The 20,460-nt window shown below is 37.0% G+C and overlaps 1 protein-coding gene across 3 annotated transcripts; it reads left to right on the plus strand.

The window, feature by feature from the left end:
* Positions 1-8,307: 8,307 nt before the first annotated feature.
* On the plus strand, positions 8,308-14,864 carry LOC110608208 (type I inositol polyphosphate 5-phosphatase 8). 3 transcript variants are annotated; one of them, XM_021747420.2, is made up of 11 exons: positions 8,308-8,578; positions 9,596-9,641; positions 9,721-9,805; positions 9,893-9,961; positions 10,261-10,348; positions 11,333-11,437; positions 12,127-12,616; positions 12,715-12,911; positions 13,023-13,131; positions 13,287-13,435; positions 13,547-14,864. In XM_021747420.2, exons 2-11 carry the CDS (start codon positions 9,612-9,614, stop codon positions 13,806-13,808), a joined length of 1,584 nt encoding a protein of 527 aa, XP_021603112.1. In that variant the 5' UTR covers positions 8,308-8,578; positions 9,596-9,611; the 3' UTR covers positions 13,809-14,864. The 3 variants fall into 3 exon arrangements, with proteins under 3 accessions (XP_021603112.1, XP_021603113.1, XP_021603114.1); XM_021747421.2 differs by having other exon boundaries at positions 10,264-10,348; XM_021747422.2 differs by lacking the exons at positions 8,308-8,578; positions 9,596-9,641; positions 9,721-9,805; positions 9,893-9,961 and having other exon boundaries at positions 10,285-10,348; positions 11,140-11,437.
* Positions 14,865-20,460: the final 5,596 nt, after the last annotated feature.

Here is a 20,460-nt window from a genome sequence, read left to right on the forward strand (position 1 = left end):
CATGCGGAGGCACCTTCGGCCCCCGAACGTGGCCTGGCCAGCCACCTATAAAAGGGGCACTTAGCCGAAATGGGAGAGTTTTCTCCCATTTTCGACCTCAGCAAGCTTCCGACCTCCCTCTCCCAAATCTTGTGTTTTCCTTCAATCCCCACCTTTTTCTTTGAGTTTTAAGGTTCCACAAAGGTTTTTGAGTGTTTTTAAGCAAGTTTGGAGCTTGGAAGTCTTGGAGCTAAATCCCTCCATTTTCCGAGCTAGGGTCGTTCTTCCTCTCGATCTTCAAGAGGTAAGTTTCGATCTATGCTTCTTTTATGTTTTATGAAAGTTTTATGCAAGTTGATGGGGTAGAATGCATGTTTAGGCTTGTTGTTAGGTTTATGTTGTGATTTGAACAATGTATGTTGGAAATATGTTGTTTGAAGTGTTGTAGTTGGGGTATATTATAGTTTGAGACCCCTAGGTGTGATGTATGATGTGTATGCATGTGTAGAAACAAGTTTATGCATGTTTTGAGGCGTTTTGGAGGCTGTGGACACAAGGGAGCCAAGTTTCTGCCCTTCGGCAGAAACTCAGGTTCGGCCGCCGAAGTGACTTTCGGCCGCCGAACCCCCTTGTGGAGGCAGTTTCGGCTGCCGAAGCCTGCCCCCGAAACTCAAGTTTCGTCTCTGTCTGGGAGGTTCGGCCGCCGAAAGTGCCGCCGAACCTGCATGACTTTCGGCTGCAGAGGGACTTTCGGCCGCCGAACCTGCCGCCGAAAGTGCCCTGTTCAGCCATTTCTTGCATGTTTTCATGTGATGTTTTCAGGATGTTTTAGGGGGTTTTTGGGGAGTATTTCAGAGTCATGTTCATGTATGTTTGGTGCCTCATTTGAGTCCACCTGTGTAGGTTCGGACCCGAGGAACCGAGACCCCCGGTTGTGAGATAGTCGTTCAGAGTTCGTTGTTAAAGCTTCAGTTACCAGGTGAGTGGAACAACCCCCTTAAACTTTAAAGTAAATGAATAAATGAATGAATCATAAAGCATTGCCCATGCATCATTATGCCATGCAATATTAGGTTGTTTGCATTAGAATTCACGAATATGTTGCATTACATACTTTGTTGTTGATGTGGATGAATGTTGAATGATCCATTAGCCCTTGTATGTCATGATAGCCTATGTGAGTCCAGGTGTGCCTGCTACGCCTCTACGCCCCTGGCACTATGACAGATTATGGAAGTCCGGGTGTGCCTGCTACGGCTCTACGCCCCCGGCATGTATAAGTAAGAAAGATAGGGGCTAAATGGTGACAAGTTCATCCTTGTTGTGAAATGTTTGTGTTATGGCGCATACATGAAAGCATGAATAAGAAAAAGAAAGAAAAAGTTAAATGATAATAATAATAATAAAATGAATAATAATATACCTAAAAATGGAGGAATTAAAACAAATGTTTTTAGTTTCTGCTCACTGGGCTCTAGTAGCTCACCCCACTCCCTTTATCCCCAGAGTTGCAGGTACAGGATAGATCAAGAAGTCGGCTAGAGTGAAGTCAAGTCATGTATGTTGTAATAGATAGTAGTGGACATGAACATGATGTAATGAGTATTTATGACCATGTAATGTAATGAATGATTTGATGATGTATTGAGGATTATAGTAGTGCTTGACCTAGAGGTGTGTGAATCCCCATTATGTACAGAGTGTTTAATGAGTAATGATGTTAATGACCATGATTATCCAAGCTGTTATGTATGATGATGATACCCCATTGGAGTATTTGATGAGGACTCCAGTGTGGGGTTTATGTATGATTTTGTGCATGCACAGGTTTTGCTTGGATAAGAGAAAAGAAAATTTTTACAGATCATGTATATGTTGTTATGTATGGGATTCCACAGGTTTACAGGAGGTATGTAGGCTTGCTACGGGTCCCGGCGGCCTTAAGCCGATCTGGATCCTAGCGCCGGTAACGGGTCGGATTTCCGGGTCGTTACAGAGATAAAAAGGCGCCTTTTTATGTAACAGCCCGGCCTTCCTCTGGGTCCGGCACTGTTACCGCTCACGGCCCAGGGCTATCCCTCGCCTGGCCTCTTGCCACCTCGGGCTTTCCACTGGCGTCGTGAGCAGCTCTTAACATCCCTTCACCCTCACGGGTTCCAGGCAGGATTTGTCCCCTTGGGTTCTCGTCAAACGCATCCTTCCCCAAGTGGATTTGGCCCAAATTTCCCTTAGGAAATTAGGTCGCCTCCCCCACTACTCGAACCCTTGACCTCCCACTTTAAGGGAATAGTCTGGTGAGAGTGAGTACCAATTGTGCCAATTGGAACAATTGGTACTCACTCTCACCAGACTATTCCCTTAAAGTGGGAGGTCAAGGGTTCGAGTAGTGGGGGAGGCGACCTAATTTCCTAAGGGAAATTTGGGCCAAATCCACTTGGGGAAGGATGCGTTTGACGAGAACCCAAGGGGACAAATCCTGCCTGGAACCCGTGAGGGTGAAGGGATGTTAAGAGCTGCTCACGACGCCAGTGGAAAGCCCGAGGTGGCAAGAGGCCAGGCGAGGGATAGCCCTGGGCCGTGAGCGGTAACAGTGCCGGTAAGAGGGCCGGGCTGTTACACACTCTTACCAGACTATTCCCTTAAAGTGGGAGGTCAAGGGTTCGAGTAGTGGGGGAGGCGACCTAATTTCCAAAGGGAAATTTGGGCCAAATCCACTTGGGGAAGGATGCGATGCGAGAACCCAAGGGGACAAATCCTGCCAGGAACCCGTGAGGGTGAATGGATGTTAACAGCCCGGACGTGAACCCCGGCACTGTTACCGTTCACGGCCCAAGGCTATCCCTCGCCTGGCCTCTGCCACCTCGAGCTTTCCACTGGCGTCGTGAACAGCTCTTAACATCCATTCACCCTCACGGGTTCCTGGCAGCACGGGAGGATCGGACTTCAGGCTCTGGGCCATGTGGGCTCGGGAGATGGGAGAGAAGTGGAACAATTGGTACTCACTTTCACCAGACTATTCCCTTAAAGTGGGAGGTCAAGGGTTCGAGTAGTGGGGGAGGCGACCTAATTTCCAAAGGGAAATTTGGGCCAAATCCACTTGGGGAAGGATGCATTCGATGCAAGAACCCAAGGGGACAAATCCTGCCAGGAACCCGTGTGATACTCCTCTTCCTCTGCTTCACTTCTGGTCCACCTGGTTGTCTCGGCGGAATAGTTGTCAGCCTCCTCATTTTCTATCATCTCCCTTGCCCTTCTTCCGTGGGCTCGAGCCTCCGGCTCTTCCTCTTCGCCTGCTCTTCTCTCTCTTTCCCTAGTGTCACGGCTGTTAGTTTGAAGGCGATCAGGGGTAGGTCGGGGCTCATTGGTTTGGGGTTCTTCTACCACTGGGAGTGTATTTATGGGGGTGCTGAGGCCCCTTTGTTGCATTATCTGCCCCAACCAGTGGGCGGTATTCTGTAGCTGGAGGGCCATGGTTTGAAGGTCCTGGTTGTATAAGGTAGCGGTGGGGGCATTCCCTGCTAAACTTGGCGAGGGATTGAGAGGAATGGGTGTTTGGTTGTTTAATGTTGTAGGGCTAGAAAAAGAGAACTGCTGCCCTTCTTGGGCAGAGCTTAGGTTGTTTGGGGTGTTGAGATTATTTTCGTTGTGATTAGCCATCGTGGATCTCAGTGGGTGTTGTTAAGAGTGGAACTCCGGTGATGAAAAGATCTCCTTCGTTTCCCACAGACGGCGCCAATTGATGATCTGAGATCCAGAGAAATAGGGTTTTTACAATGGGCTCTGTAAACTTAGAAAAAGCTTAAACCTAGAAGAGAGCATTTCTTCTTTTATAGGTTTCCTTTTGTCCGCTAGTGACGTGCCGATAGAACGTGTAACAGCCCGGAAACCGAACTGCTATCGGCACTAGGATCCAGATCGACTTAAGGTCGCCGGGACCCGTAGTAAGCCTGCTATCCTGTCTGTGTACCTGTGAAATCCCATACATGATCATACTGTCAAACCATTAAAATTGTTCTTTCCTCCAGGGCTTAACCTGTGCATGCACTGCTCTCTCTTATCCGTCTCTAAGCGGATAAACTCATAATGTTAAGTCTGGATTTCTCATATACATCAACAAGAAAAGATACATACATATAAAAACTGATCATGTATACATAATTGGGGATCATATAATAATAATAAAATATCATATTATTATAATACTTTAAAATGTATTAAGTTGAGAATAATAATAATAATAATAATAATAATAATAATAATAATAATAATAATAATAATAATAAAAGCAATGAATTTCAAATAATTTATTTTTTAATAAAATATAAAATTTTTAATTCATTAATTAAATAAAACAATAAAGTCTTAAAATTTATTCATATGAAAAAATAATTTTACTAATAAAAGCGAAATAGTTTATTCATACATTTTTTCAATAAGTTTTTTATTAAATTATATATAAATTAAATAAAATATAAAAGATTGATATTAAAAACTAAATAATATAAAAATATGAACGCCACATAAAAATATAAAAGTCAGAACAAAAATAGTAGTTTTCGAAAAATGAAAATTTAAAAATTTCATATAGATCCTCATTAATTTTTTTTTCATTTAGTATTAATATATAAAAAAAAATTATTTAAAAAGTTTTTTAGATAAATTATTATATATTTTTTTAAATTAAAAGTATTAATTAATTTTACTGATTAGATAAATAAATCTTAAATAATAGATATCGTGTGACAGGAGGCAGCCGAAGATTACATCCAATTAATGGTAATTGAAGAGCTGAAGAATATTTGCAATGATTAAGGCGAGAAGGACTAATTTTACGTAGGGCAAAGAATTTAGGCCTCATAGTTGCTTTTAAAGTCAATGGATTGAAATTAGATATGTTGATATATATTAGCACGTTTTTATATTTATTATAATAATTTTATTTATTTTTATAAATTTTTTATGCATTATAATAATATTTTAATATATAATTTAATTTTCAAATAAAGTAAAATAAAAAGTAAGAAAATGTTAACTATATATTACTTTAATTAAGGAAATGGTATAGTACAGTAATTATTTAAAATAAATTATATTTTAAAATACATTTATGTTATATTTATTATATATAATATTAAATAAATATTTATTAAATAAATTTTTTACATACATAAAATATCATATATAAATATTATATATTAAAATATTTTATTAAATGTTTACCCTCACCATTATAAATTATTATATTTTTTAATATATGAAAAATTATATTTTAAATTAATAATATAAAATAAAATAAAATATTATATATTTTAGTACGTAAGCTCATCCTTTATGATTTTTATAAAAATTTAAATATATTAACACGTTTTTTATAAGTTTTTTAGATATTTAATATTTTTATTTTACTCTAAATTTGTCATGTATATTAATTTATTAGATGATGTAATAAAAAGTTATATTTTATATCAATAATATTAAATAAAATGAAAATATTATATATTTTATACTATAAGTTTTATTTTTTAATTTTTATTAAATTATAATATGCGTATAAAAAGAAGAATGAAAAGTAAATAATGAAATAAAAAAAAGAGCATTATTAAAATAAAAATATATATTTTAAGGGTTATTTTATTCGTCAAATAAAAATTTAGGAACTATATTATAATTTTTTAATAACTTTTCATATTTAATTTAGTTCTCTTAGTTATAATTAAGATAAAATAAAAAAAATAATTTTATTATCTAAAATTTAAAGTTTTAAATATAAATATGAATTAATATAAATTTTTTAATTTTTTTATTTAATAAATCTTTTAAAAAATAATCTTACATGTCGCATGACCCTGAATTAAAATTATTTTAATTAAAATTGATTAAAACAAATGATTAAAATTAAGACAAATGTGAAAAGATTATCTTTAGGGAAATTTACTTTTTAGTTCCTGAGATTTAACGTAATTAACACTTCTGTCCCTCTATTTTGGCGACCCAACACTTAAGTCCCTCACTTTCTCTTCCGTCTAAATTCGCAGTCCTTCCGTCCAAAATAGCCGTTTGGGACACGTGAATTGACAAAATTAACCCTCACTAAACCCAAATCCAAATATCCCTTCTTCTTCTTCTCCTTCTTCTTCCTACCCTTTTCTGCAACTTCTTCTTCTTTTTCTTCTTTCTCCTTCTTCTTCTTCTTCTTATTCTTTCTTCTTCTTCTGCTTCCTACCCTCCTTTCTGCAACTTCTTCTTCTTCTTCTTTTTCTTCTCCTTTTCTTTCTACCCTTTTCTGCAACTCCTTTCTGCAACTTCTTCTTCTTCTTCTTTTTCTTCTCCTTTTCTTTCTACCCTTTTCTGCAACTTCTTCTTCTTCTTCTTCTTTCTTCTTCTTCTTCTTCTTCTTCTTCTTCTGCAACTGGAGAAAGCATGAAAGAGAAAAAAAAAAAAGGAATTTCACATTAAGAGAAGGGTATTTTTGGAAAAAATTATCATCTCTCACTTTTGACTCTTTGACCAAACGGTTTAAATGAACGGAAGGACTGCGAATTTGGATGGAAGAGAAAGTGAGGGACTCAAGTGTTGGGCCGCCAAAATAGAGCGACATAAGTGTTAATTATGTTAAATTTCAGGGACTAAGAAGTAATTTTTCCTTATCTTTATTATCCAAAATTTTAAGATTATGATATAAATATGAAAAATGGTTAACGTTTATATTTTTTTAATAATATTGTATTTTACTTTACTTAAAATTATTAATTTTTAATAACAAATTATAATAATATTAAAGATGTAATTACATTTTTAGCATATATAATTTTGTATTGATAAGTATTTATTCTTAATTTTATTTTAATATAATAAAAAGTATCATTTACAGAACTTTACTCATATTAACAAATTTTAACACTGGTATTTTATTTAATAATAATATAATTTTAATTATTATAGTAAAAATTTACTATTTTAAAATTATTTGAAAATAATAAAATTTGAAGTGCTTAAATATACTGTATACATCTTTCTTCTATAATTTTATTCTTATTAGTATTATTGCCACTAAATTTAATTATTAGCGGAATCCAAATATCCATACTAAAAATATTATTATTTTTATGATTTTTTTAAATATGAATTTTTTAATTTTACATAGTTATTTTTTATAAAATTTTATTTTAGCTCGTAATAAAATTAATGTTAAAATAAATTTCAACCGATTTAAATTTGAGTAGAGATTAAACATAATTAATCAATCGAGTTAAAAATTTTAATTGAAAAATAAAAAAATTATAATTATCAAAACTATATAAAGATATTTTGAACAATTCCAATACTTCCTTCCCTTCCTCACTTTTATATACACTATACATATAATTTAATTTATGGAGATTATGATCCACAAAAAACACATTACTATGAAATTAGGTTCCGCAGCTTACTTTGCGGAACACATCATACATCATATTTTGGATTGAAAAACTGTTTAGCGTACTGGTACTTTGCATGGAAATATCACAGCTACTTTATATCAGGATAGAAACTTGTTTTATTTCTACAACCCTACTTGTGATTCTGAAGTCATTCCTCTCTAAATTTGTGCTTCATCTTCAAGTTTGGACAATTTTAATTGGTTTTGTCAAGTTGATAGAGTTTTGTTTTAAATTCAAAATTTTATTGATTACGATTTTATTGTGGAAAACTCTGAAATATATTTCAACGAGATATTTTTAATTTCTCGAAAGGTAATGGTACGCTCTTACAAGCTGTTATTCAAACTTTTCACTGTTCATAATTTAAATATTTATGAGCTGAGTTTGATTTTGAATGATTATAAATTTTTGTTAGACTCTAAAACTAATATTTTTATTATATGGATTCGTCGTGATACCACTCTAACTGCTCATATTTTAATCAGAGAATCTATTAGATATGATCGTCTCTCTGTTTGGACTATATTCCTATTTATATGATAAAATTTTATTAATACAATCAATAATTTTACTTTAATATATATATATATATATATATATATATATATATATATATATATATATATAATTTTTATATTTTTAAACTATTTTTGGCAAATAAATATATTGATTTACCTTATAATTTTAATTATATATTACTAAATTATTGTTAAGCAGTTGAAATGTTTAACAAAACTTATAAGTATACTTATTATAAAAAAATTATTTTGTAAAAAGTATATAAAATAAATTATTTTGTAAAAAGTATATAAAATATTTCTTAAATATAAATTATTTTTAAAAACAAACGGTAATCTAAGAAATTAGTCATTCGCTCTTCACAACCTGCTGTTTCCTCTCTCTCTCTCTCTGTCTCTCTCATATAAATTTGAGAAGCAACATCTGTTTTGCATTTACGAGGAACTCCTCCAATTTTCCAAATCCTGGTTTCTCTTCTTCCTCAACAAACCTGCCAACCAACCAAAAGGATACACTCAATCAAAAACTCAATCCCACTCACTGCAACACTCACTCTCTCCACTCCACAAATGAAAACGAAATCTTGATTCTAGACCAGAAGAATAGATACGCCAAGTCTTTTCAATCTCACCTGCACTGTTTGATCCTCTCTCTTGCCTGTAAGTGACTATTTCGCATAAAGTTTCCATCCTTTTCTGGTATAGTTTCCATGTTTCTTTCTTCTTTTTTCTTCTTGTTGATTTGTTTATAATTTCGCAATGTCGTTCATCTGTTTCTAGTTTGTAATTTGTTTCTAGTTTCTAATTCCTCTGTTTCATTCATTTCTATCTCTACCTGTCAGTTCTGTTTGTTTCAGATTTGTAATCGAGATCTTGTGTTCTTGTTTTGAAATTTTTTGCTTCAATTTCCCTTCTATTTCTTTGATCTATCTTTCAATTGAGTTTTAGTCTCTTCCTTCCCATTTTCACCATCACATTTATGCATAACTTTTAGGGTATTTTCTTTCTTAGGTTCAACTCATTAAATAAAGCCTTTTGTTTTTTCTTTTAACCTTTTCCTTCTTTTCTTCATTTCTTGATATGGGGTTTTAGAGATTTGATTCCTCTTAAACATCTATTACTCAAATCTTTTCATTGTTTCAAATCTTAATCTTCCACTCTGTCCTCCTCTCTGTAAAGGGTTCAATCAAATAACTGAAATTGAAATATTCTATCATTGAAAAGTATCAACCTGGCCAGTGCCCACTTCTCTATCTGTCTTGCATTTTTATATTCTATTGACAATTTTTTTGCCCTTCCCTTTTACGTTTCTCTCTGCCGAGTTGTCTCCATTTTCCCTGCAATTGGGTCTTTTTCTGATTCCCGTTTAATACTCCATTTAACACTAATTTAGTTCCTAAACACACAAGTCGTCTCCTCCAACAGATTATTTAAATAAAACTAATCTATAATTACCATTTTATAATGCAAATTCCTCTGCAAATGGGTCTTTTTTAAGTCTTTCTTGCTATTTTTTAAATACCCATTTTGTTTCCATTTGAAGACTTTCACCATTTAATAAAAGCTCCCTCAACAGAAATATCCAAACTTCTTAATCCCAAAACTTCCATGCTTTCGCTTTTGGATTCACACCCAGATTTTTAATTGGTTTCTATTTGGATTCCCTACTCTCTACAGATCAGAAGGCCGAACAATGAGAACAGAAATCAGGAAGATCTCCAGGGTATGCATCTTTCACGTAATCTGGTGTCTTATATTTCTTGTGAATATTGCTCCTTAAGCTGAAATTGATTTCTCCTCAGTCTGCTTGGCCTAAAGTAGTTGCGAGGAAATGGCTAAATATTCAAAGCGGAGCAGACGAGTTTCATTCCGATTATTGCATAACGGGTAAATATCCGATTTCCCGGTTTTCAAATCGGATAAAAATCGGGATTGAAATAAATGAAACCGGTTTTCGTTTTCGATTTTTTGCAGACAGAACCGCGACCAGGAAGAGCTGTCGAGACGAGGACTACTTTGTTTTCGTACCGGAAGATTTTTCAGGTAATACGTTTCGTACTGATGTGGATTTCATCCGTCAAATCTCAACGCTCAAATTTACTATTTAGCGCGTTTTAGCCGTCAGATGAACGGCTTTTAATCGGATTAAATAAAATAAAATTGTACATCGGGAAAGAGGGTCCGCAGTTGTTGGTTGGGCCCCATATTGGTTTGTTGAGACGGTGCGTTACTCTCCCACGTGGACCGGTGTTACAGAGGATTCTTTGCTCTGTTTGGATAGTTGTCAACCCTCTTTCGTTTTCTAACTGTCAGTTTTTATTTTCTTAATTTTTTATTTCTAGAAGAGTGGTTGACGGAGGCCGGCGACGGAGTTAAACGGTCAAAAATGGAGCCCGAAGCACCTACTCCCACTGATACTCTTAATCTCAGGTACGCCTGCATTTGACTTGTAATCGCATCTTACCAGTTTTTTCCTTCTTGCGAATAATTCAAGATACGGAATTTTTTTAATTAGAAAATTATTATTTAATCCTTATAAATTTTCATTTTATATTTCATCTATTCTTAATTATAGTTTTTTTTTAAATCATTAATTATTTAATTTATTTCGTTAATTGCAGTAAATTATAAAAATTTTAGGGATAATTAAGAAATAGAGTTTCTTTATCATTTTACAAATTACTAATGATAATTAATGATTTTGAAATATAAAAAATCAAATAGTTAATTTTACTAAATCAAAGAGATTAAGTGATAAAAAGGGTTTAATGATGAGTTATAATACAACTCGTTTTTTTAAATTATAAAACTCAAATTTAATATCTGTCCACTTTTATATTGTTCTTTTGAATTGTTAGTTAATTAAATCTGTTAAACTAAATTATAATTAAATTACAATATTAGTTTGATATTTTCTGATTATTATTGAAAATTTTATATTTATCATAAAAAAATATTTATTTAATTTAACTGATTTTTGATGAATCGAAACTAATAGGTAGATTGATTCCCCCATTTGGTCTTATTTTTAAAAAACACAGATAATTAGTGATTATAATGTTTGAACATGTATGCTTCTTTGGCAGAATGAGAGCCACTAATGTGGGGAACTAAATCATTATATCTTTGAATGTCATTTACAGTAGTAAGACAAGACATGACATGACATGACATCACATCTCATTACTTGGAATTTTGACACTTCAAAGTTTACGTACTAGGTGGTGAGGTTGAAATAGAACATCATCAAAGATTTAGATGCTTAGCTGGCTGGCTATCAATCAATGATTGGGAATTTTAACAATCCTCTTTTGGAAGTTTTTTTTTTTTTTTTTAATTTTATTTTTTATTTTCCTTGTTGGTCGTAGAGTTAATAGTATAATCATTGTTTGTCTTTCTTGAACTTTACCACAGGATGTTTGTGGGTACATGGAATGTTGGAGGGAAGTCTCCCCACGAGGGTCTCAACTTGAGAGATTGGCTGAAGTCACCTGCTCCTGCTGACATTTATGTTCTTGGGTATGGTGTTTTTTCTTTCCCTGCTTTCCAATTATATTACTTTCTTTTGAGATAAAAAAGTATGACAGAACAGAACCTAGGGAAGTTTATAATTTAGTTCTTAGGTTTTATTATTATTAACACTTGAGATGTTCTATTTTGAAAAATTAGACTATTTAGTATTTCAGTTTTGCCTTTATTACATGTCAAGATCTTTCTGTCTATTTTTTTATTAGTATTTTAAGGTAAATTATTATTTAATCTCTATATATTTGTAATTATTTACAATCTTATCATTATTTTACAATTATTTATAATTTTGTCCATTAGTTTTATCTTTCTGTCTCCCATCTTCTATAGAAGAGAAAGAGATAGAGAGAGAGGATTTAGGGATGAAATTATCATTAATTGTAAAATTAGGGAAAAAATTGTAAATAATTATATATCTAAGGATTAGATAGTGATTTATCTTTAAATATTAATGCAAAAATGGATAAGGAGACCTAAATATATGATGGAAGCAACACCAAGAGGCTAAATAGTAATTTACTCTCAAACTTAAATGGTGATGAACCCTTTCAAGTTTTAATTCTATTGTTAGAAGACAAACACGTAAAGGTTCAAAAATTGGATAGGCAAAGAGTTGAGAGTTCCTTTAGTAGTTGTAAATTTGATCTCTTGAAGTAGGACTTACTCGCAATGGGACTCAGGTTCCAGGAAATTGTACCCCTGAATGCAGGGAACGTACTTGGGGCAGAGGACAATGGCCCAGCTGTCAAGTGGCTTTCCTTAATTCGACAAGCGCTTCACAGCAGCAAGAATGACCAAGAATTTTCTCACTATTACAAACATGTCACTGATGCTAAAGTTTCATCTTCACCACAACCTGATCAACAAGCTTGCATCAAACCTAGAGTCAGCTTCTCTGACCTGCTCTCATTAGAAGATGAGCTTGGGAATGAGGATTTTGAAAGATTACTAAATCTGAATTCAAATTTAAGCTCAGCTGAAGAAGGCTCTCCTAGTCCGACTTACATGTCTAGAGGCAGTCCAATGAGGCGGCATTACTGCCTAGCAGCTAGCAAGCAAATGGTTGGAATCTTCTTATGCGTGTGGGTTCGATCAGACCTCTACAAACATATTAGTAATTTGAAGGTCTCATGTGTTGGTCGTGGCATTATGGGTTACCTCGGCAACAAGGTTAGATATTGGGAATGAAAACATGAGTTTATTACTTTCTGACAGGGAATGCATCACTCTAAATTAATCTTTTTCTTTATGTTTTACTCTGCAAATAGGGCTCAGTTTCGATTAGTATGACGTTGCACCAGACAACATTCTGCTTTGTTTGCACACACTTGACTTCTGGGGAGAAAGAAGGCGACGAGGTCAGAAGGAATTCAGATGTCACTGAAATATTAAAGAAAACCAGGTTTTTTCATTCATGTAGAGATCTTGGTCAACCTCCTCCACCTGAGAGTATATTAGATCACGAGTAAGTCTACTATTCCCCAATTGTTTGAAAAATAACGCTTTGTTGATTTTGTTTTTTTAGTAGGAAATAAATGTTTCTTAACCTTCTCTTTCATCATTTTTGTCAATTCAGCAAGGTTATTTGGCTTGGAGATTTGAATTATCGTCTTGCAGCAGGCTGTGGAGACACACATGAACTTCTAAAGAAGAACAACTGGCAAGCACTTTTAGAGAAAGATCAGGTATAATTAATTAAGACCCCAATATAATTAGCTCCATAATTTTACACTCTCATGCCAAATAATCTGAAGATCCTACCTTTGTGCAATGTGCAGATTGATAAGAAATGTAACTTTTCTTTCAATTTGACGTATGAATATTTGGAACTTTATGGCAGCTAAAGATAGAGCAAAGAGCTGGTCGAGTTTTCAAAGGATGGGAAGAAGGGAGGATATATTTCCCTCCAACGTACAAGTACCTTACCAATTCAGATCATTATGTCGTCCAAACCTCAAAATCTAAAGAAAAACGTCGTACTCCTGCTTGGTACGTAAGATTTCTTATAATCTGTTACCTTTGACTATGCAGATCTCAAGCTTTTGCCTTTTAAGATTACTCTCCCCCTGATGTTCTTTTATATAATTGTACACGTATCAGGTGTGACCGCATCTTGTGGAAAGGTGAAGGTCTTAAACAGATGTGGTATGTGAGAGGAGAGTCAAGATTCTCAGATCATAGATCTGTTCATTCTCTGTTCTCTGTCCAAGTCATCCTGTCACATTCAAACACGAGCCAAAAAGCAAGAAGATGTTCAACAAGTTCAGTTTTGCAATCTGCTTGTGCAGCAAAAGTCCAAGCAGAGGAACTCTTGATAATTCCCAGGGAACAAAGCTGCATAGACACAACCCCCAGGTTATGATCATAACTATAGTGTAATCTAAACTTTCATTTTGTAAAGTAGTATTCCAAGCACCGCTGGACGCTTCCTCCGTCACCGGCATTTTTACGGTATGGGATGGGATGGCGTGCATTGCAGTGTCTGTGATGGTTACAGTTTTCATAGCCCAACCAGTTCACTTTTTGTTGTTTTATCAATAGAAAATGATCAAATGTAAAGAGAATAGCTACTTCTATTGTACTAAAAAAAGTGGGGAAAAATATATTGAAGGGGGGCTTTGAAATTTTGAATTGTAAATATGTAAGATTAGAGAAAAGAACACATCCGATTAGGTTATACAAGTTAGATGTGTGATGTTGATTTGCTTGTTACTCTTAGAAATTTTTTTTTTATTAAAGTGTAAATTAGATATTGCAAATCTCTTAAACAGGAAATGTGATTTTAGACGTAATGTTTGGTGGAAAATTTCCATTTTTCTAAATAAATAGTTTTCCTTTCACACTGGACAGCTGAGATAATATGATTGCGATCAAAAGCTTGTCCTCTGAGTTGAAGTTAATTTCTCTCTTTCCAAACGCGCCACAAAAGGTAGACCAGACCATCAAAGATAAATTGTTGACATGATCACTGCTGTCCTCAAGATGCGAGTTAATCTCTTCCCAGCAATCTAAGGGAGAGACTCCCCGCAAAACTTGCATCCTTCGGCTGCTTGAGTTGATAATACTATGAATTCGAGTATTTGCAGGGAGTTTGTCTTGTAGAAGAGGCAATTTCCAAAACTCTTACCAAAGTTTTTCATTGGCATGTCCAAAAGACGGATCTAGGCTACTTGATTCTGAAATTTGAATGCATGTAAGCTTACAAGCCAACTAGGATCTGGATTTTAGAGTATCTGCCCGAGTTGGTGAAGTGCCAAACAATCTTCTCGGCTAAAAGCTGAAGTAAGGAATTGACAAGATAATTGGATTTCTTCCTCACAAAAGACGTCTCAATTTGCTAACATTCCACCATCATCATTGATCATCAATGAGTTCAGAATCCCTGATTACAGTAGAATATGCGTCAATTCGGTTGTGTCAAAATTGGTTCGGTTCAATGTGGTATTTTCAGCGATTTTATTTTTTAATTTTTTAAATTCAGTTCAATTTAAAATTAAATCGGCTAAATGTTTATCTCTAGAAAATATGAATCTAATTAATTTCTTATTTAAATTTATATGAAAGATATATATATTTATTAAAAAGTGAAATCCATAATTACAACCCATAATACATAAGCCTAAAAAGTGGAAAAAGGTTATGAAGCACAATCCCACTAGAAAATGGCCCATAGCAGAACATAAAAGAAACTCTAGAGCTATAGCTTGTTAGCTCTTGGTCGCCACCGTTAAAAATGTCACTAAATAACTTTTAATCCCCTAATTGATTTAAGTATAAGAGGATTTGCCCACCAAACCACCATATGTTTTTATTTTTTTCCACACCTGAAGAAAGAATCAGTGCAACATCATTGGTGCTGTCTGTGGAAAATAAAAGTTCTCTCATAGGAATATAAATTTCGTGATTGTTTGTCTTGATTATATCTTTAGGTGATTCATGATCTTCTCACCCTTAATTATGACAATAGATAACAGCGGTACCACCAAAGTAGGCAATAAAGGAAACCTCACAAGTATGGAAGAGAGTCCTAGAGATAAGTTTTTGATGCGAGAATAACTTTTGAAGAAATTGGGAGCACCGATGGAACTTTTGAAGAAAAGAGAAGGAGATGGCATCCCACAAAGGACCTATGGTGTCCATGTTTAGGAGAATAGGGAGGACACATGGGAAAGGACAGTGGAAAGCAAAAAACTATAGGAACAAAAATAAAAAATCATGAAAGCGGGCAACTGGAGGTGAGATTGATGGATGATGTGAGAAGAATCCAAAAGGAGCAGTTGGATGATGACTTTGGAATCGGAGATGTTTCCCCCTCTCTGCAGAGATACTAGCTGAGTCTTTCCCAAAAAAATTTAAACTATCGTCTTTGGATAAGTATAATGGGAAGACTGATCCGCATAGCCACTTGGCTAACTTTCATATAACCATGCTCCTCGATAATATCAATGACATAGTCCTATGCCGAATGTTTCCTTCCACTCTCATTGAATTAGCACAAAAGTGGTATCAGCACCTTATAGTTAACTCCATCTATGACTTTAAGGAATTAGTTTATGCCTTTAAGCAGTGATTCATTACATGTTGTAATACCCGGCTAGACTCCGGTATCGGAATTCCTACCGTCCGGTGGAATTTCGGATGTCGGAGACCTCTAGAAGGGTAAAACCATGTTTTCATGAAATGTTTTAATGTTTTCGATGATTTTAAGTAAAAAGGAAATGAGTTTTTGAATAAAAACAACCTTGGAGGAAAACTCAGGTTCGGCCGCCGAAAGTGCCGCCGAACCTGCCTGGGTTTCGGCTTTGGAGGGACTTTCGGCCGCCGAAGGTGCCGCCGAACCTGCCCTATTCAGCCTTCCTTTGCATGTTTTTGCATAATTGTTTTGAGGTGTTTTAGGGGTTTTGGGGGGATGTTTTTAGAGTTATGTTCTAGTTGTTTGGTCCCTCATTTGAGTCCACCTGTGTAGGTTCGGACCCGAGGAACCGAGGACCCCAGCAGTGAGTCAGCTGCATCAGTCTTTGTCAGAGCTAGTCAGAGGTGAGTAGAATAAACCTTTACGATTTAAAGCAAATAAATTATAAAAGTTTTGAGCATGTTCATGCATCATGAATGCCATGTGATGAAATAGATTGTTTGCATTAGAATCCACGAATATGTTGCATTGCATTTATGATGTTGATGTGGATTGGTTATTGGATGACCCTTTAGTCCTCATATGATATGATGATGTTACGGTATGATATGGTATGGAAGTCCAGGTTGTACCCATTCTACGTCCCTGGCACTATGTAAGAGAAAGTCCAGGTTGTACCCATTCTACGTCCCTGGCACATTGGTATGTTATGATATGTTATGTTAAGAGAAAGACCGGTTGTACCCATTCTACGTCCCGGCACTTTGGAATGTAGAAGACTATTGGTGACAATACCATCCGAGATGTGATTCATTGTGATGTGTTGCATTACATGATGGCATGAGATTTTAAATGTTGTTTTCTATTATTCTGCTCACTGGGCTCTAGTAGCTCACCCCTTTTCCCTAATCCCCCAGGATTGCAGGTACGGGCTAGACAGAGGAGTCAAGAAGAGTAAAGTCATATGTTTGTAATAGATAGGAAGTGGACATGATAAATTGTATAATGATGTAAAGTTGAATAGTCATGTTATGTATATTGATATTGAGGATTAGAGGTTGTGCTTGACCCTATGGATGTTGTTATCCCTTTTAAATACATGATCTTAGATGTTTTATGATATAGATGCTAGCCAACTCAACACATGTATATCGCCCATTGGGGCATTGATGAGATCCCACAGGGGGGTCAGGTTTATGATTATGGCTATGTTCAGTGCATGTACAGGTTGAGTTTGGTGTATGATAGAATGAATGAAAGAAAAGTTTTAATTTTTATGCATGTTGTTGATCATGTATGGGATTAAACAGGTTTACAGGTTTCATGTCAACCTTGCTACGGGTCCCGGCGGCCTTAAGCCGATCTGGATCCTAGCGCCGGTAGCGGTCCGATTTTCGGATCGTTACAGAATGGTATCAGAGCCCTAGGTTCATATGGTCGGACCTAGAGTGTTGGGCTCATAGATGTTATAGAAGGTCAAGCACAATAGGAAGATCATGTCCACTAGGAAGATCATGTCCACTAGGATAGGATGTGGAGTCCTGTCTTACATGATGATGTGAAATGCCATGATTATATGCATGTGCATTAATGATATGCTATGATGTGTGATGAGAGTTCATGTGTGCCCACATGAACCATATGATGCTAATGTTTGCTTGTTATGTGCTGCCTTTCAGAAAACAGGATGAGGGGAACTCGTCGATCAGCAAGATTGACTTGAGTGCCACCTGAGGATGAGGGCATGAGCGCACGTCCTCCTACATTGCCTAGGGCAATGTCTAGTAGGTCTAACAGAGAAAGAGCAGTAAGAGACCCTAGAAGGTCTCTGGATCTGGGTAGGAGCAGATCAGTGAGGGGAACAGTTCAGGGAGGAATGTCAGAAGACATGGGGGATGATATGGACGTAGAGCAGAGGAGGGATGGCAGTTTGGGAGTTAGCATGTCAGAAGAGGGAATGGGAGAGTCCCAAGGAGGCACTCAGGCCTCGGGATTTGTTCAACCACCCCACTACCCACACTTCTCACAAAATCCCGGGTATTCGATGGGAGGTACATCAGATTACCCTAACTTCACCCCTTATCCCACACAGATGCCATACCCACCCTACTACCCACCATATTCACAATACCCAATGTATCCACCCCCACCCTACTATCCAAATCCAGCAAACCCTACCTCAGAAAATGTTGCACCACCTCCACCACCTACAGAACCAGCAGCCCCAGTTACCCAACCTTCTAGACCTAGCTCAGCCAGTGGGAGCAAGGTCAAGATGACCGACTACATGAAACTGGGTGCTCCTCAGTATGAAAAAGGGGATGACCCATTTGTGTATCTGGAAAGGGTTAAGGTGATCACAGATGAGATTGGGGCTGATGATAGTAGAGTCATTCAGATGGCTGGGTTCACTCTTAAGTGCAAGAAGGCACGAGAGTGGTTCAAGAATTATGTGAACCCCAGAGTAGACAGCATGTCTTGGGAAGAGTTTGCAAACGAGTTTGCAGGATGGGTTTTCCCAGATAGTTCAAGGGAGCTGAAGATGATAGAGTTTGAACAGTTGAGGCAGACCGATGATATGAGTGTAGAGGAGTTCACAGACAGATTCTTGGAGCTGTTGCTATTTGCAGGGCAAAATCTTGACTCAGACTAGAAAAGGTCAAGGAGGTATATCATGAAACTCCACTCCAGATATTCCTCCTTGATCCAGTCAGCAGATAGGGAGAGCTTCCATGCCATAGTGGATATGGCCCGGAAAATGGAGGCCAGTGCCATCGTTCAGGGAATAGTTAGACAGTCTGTGGCACAGCCTTCTGGTTCCAAGACCCCAGGCTCTTCTTCTCTGAGTGCAGCAGCTTCAGGTAGCAAAAAGTGGAGTAACACCACTAGGAAGCCCAAGAAGAACAAGTTTTGGAACAAGGTCAAGTCCAGTCTGGGACTAGGGAGTGGCTCTAGCTCTGGTGCGGATAATGCAGTCTGTGCAAAGTGTAGTAGGCCACACAGGGGAGTTTGCCGAGCTGGGACAGCAGCCTGCTTCAGATGCGGGCAAGAGGGACACATGGCTCGGGAGTGTCCTAGGGCAGCTTTTGGAGCACAGTCTCAGCAGACGGCTTCTGGTAGTGTGGCTCAGCCTGCAGCTCCAGCCATGACTCAGGCCAGTGGCAGAGGCAGAGGGAGAGAGGCAACCTCTTCTTCAGCGGGTTTCAGAGGTGAAGGTCCATCAGCTCCAGCACAGAGCTTCACAATGACTCAGCAGGAGGCAGATGCATCTAACACCGTGGTGGCATGTAATTTAGTCATTGGTTGTTCAGATGTGTATGCCTTGATGGACCCTGGTGCATCTCATTCTTTTATTGCTCCGAGAGCCGTTCAGAGGTTGGGGTTGATGATCTCTGAGTTAGAGTGTCCTCTCTGGGTCAGTGGACCCAAGTGTGATCCATCAGTGGCAGAGTCAGTCTGCCAGTGTAGTCCTGTGTTTGTTGAGGGAAGATGCTTGTCCGCCGACCTGGTGGTTCTAGATTTGACAGATTTTGACGTCAATCTAGGGATGGACTGGTTATCTACCCATGGTGCTACCTTGGACTGCAGGGACAAGGTAGTCAGGTTCAGAGGTCAGGATGGGTCAGAGGTTGTCTTCAGGGGAGATAGGAGGGGTACACCTAGAGGTCTGATATCAGCTCTTCAGGCTCGTAGGTTGCTTAGGAAGGGATGTCAAGGGTATTTGGCTCATGTGAGAGAGCTTAACAGTCAGGTTAGAGAGCCCGCCTCGGTGCCAGTGGTTAGAGAGTTTCTAGACGTCTTCCCAGACGAGCTGCCAGGTTTACCACCTACTAGGGAGATAGAGTTCGAGATAGAACTGATGCCTGGAACCCGACCGATCTCTATCCCTCCCTACAGGATGGCTCCAGCCGAGTTGAAAGAACTGAAGGAACAGTTGCAAGAGTTGGTAGAAAAGGGCTTCATCCGACTGAGCACCTCACCTTGGGGTGCACCAGTCTTGTTTGTCAGAAAGAAGGATGGATCCCTTAGACTTTGTATCGACTACAGATAGTTGAACAAAGTCACTACCAAGAATAAGTACCCATTGCCAAGGATCGACGATCTATTCGACCATCTAGCTGGAGCAGGTTGTTTCTCCAAAATAGATCTGAGATCGGGGTACCATCAGCTAAGGATAAGGGAGGAGGATGTGCCGAAGACAGCCTTCAGGACCAGATATGAGCATTTTGAGTTCCTTGTAATGTCGTTCGGGTTAACCAACGCCCCTGCAGCATTCATGGATCTCATGAACAGAGTGTTTAGCCAATACCTGGATCACTTCGTTATTGTCTTCATAGATGATATCTTAGTGTATTCCAGGAATGCAGAGGAGCATGCCCAT

Source organism: Manihot esculenta, chromosome 9 (genome assembly GCF_001659605.2).
Source record: "Manihot esculenta cultivar AM560-2 chromosome 9, M.esculenta_v8, whole genome shotgun sequence".
Taxonomy (NCBI): domain Eukaryota; kingdom Viridiplantae; phylum Streptophyta; class Magnoliopsida; order Malpighiales; family Euphorbiaceae; genus Manihot; species Manihot esculenta.

Excerpts from the sequence above, each read along its gene's own strand:
- LOC110608208 (XM_021747420.2), top strand. The coding sequence starts at position 9,612 with ATGAGAACAGAAATCAGGAAGATCTCCAGG. Across the intron at positions 9,962-10,260 it reads CGTACCGGAAGATTTTTCAG|AAGAGTGGTTGACGGAGGCC; the intron begins GTAATACGTTTC and ends TTTTATTTCTAG. Across the intron at positions 13,132-13,286 it reads CACTTTTAGAGAAAGATCAG|CTAAAGATAGAGCAAAGAGC; the intron begins GTATAATTAATT and ends ACTTTATGGCAG.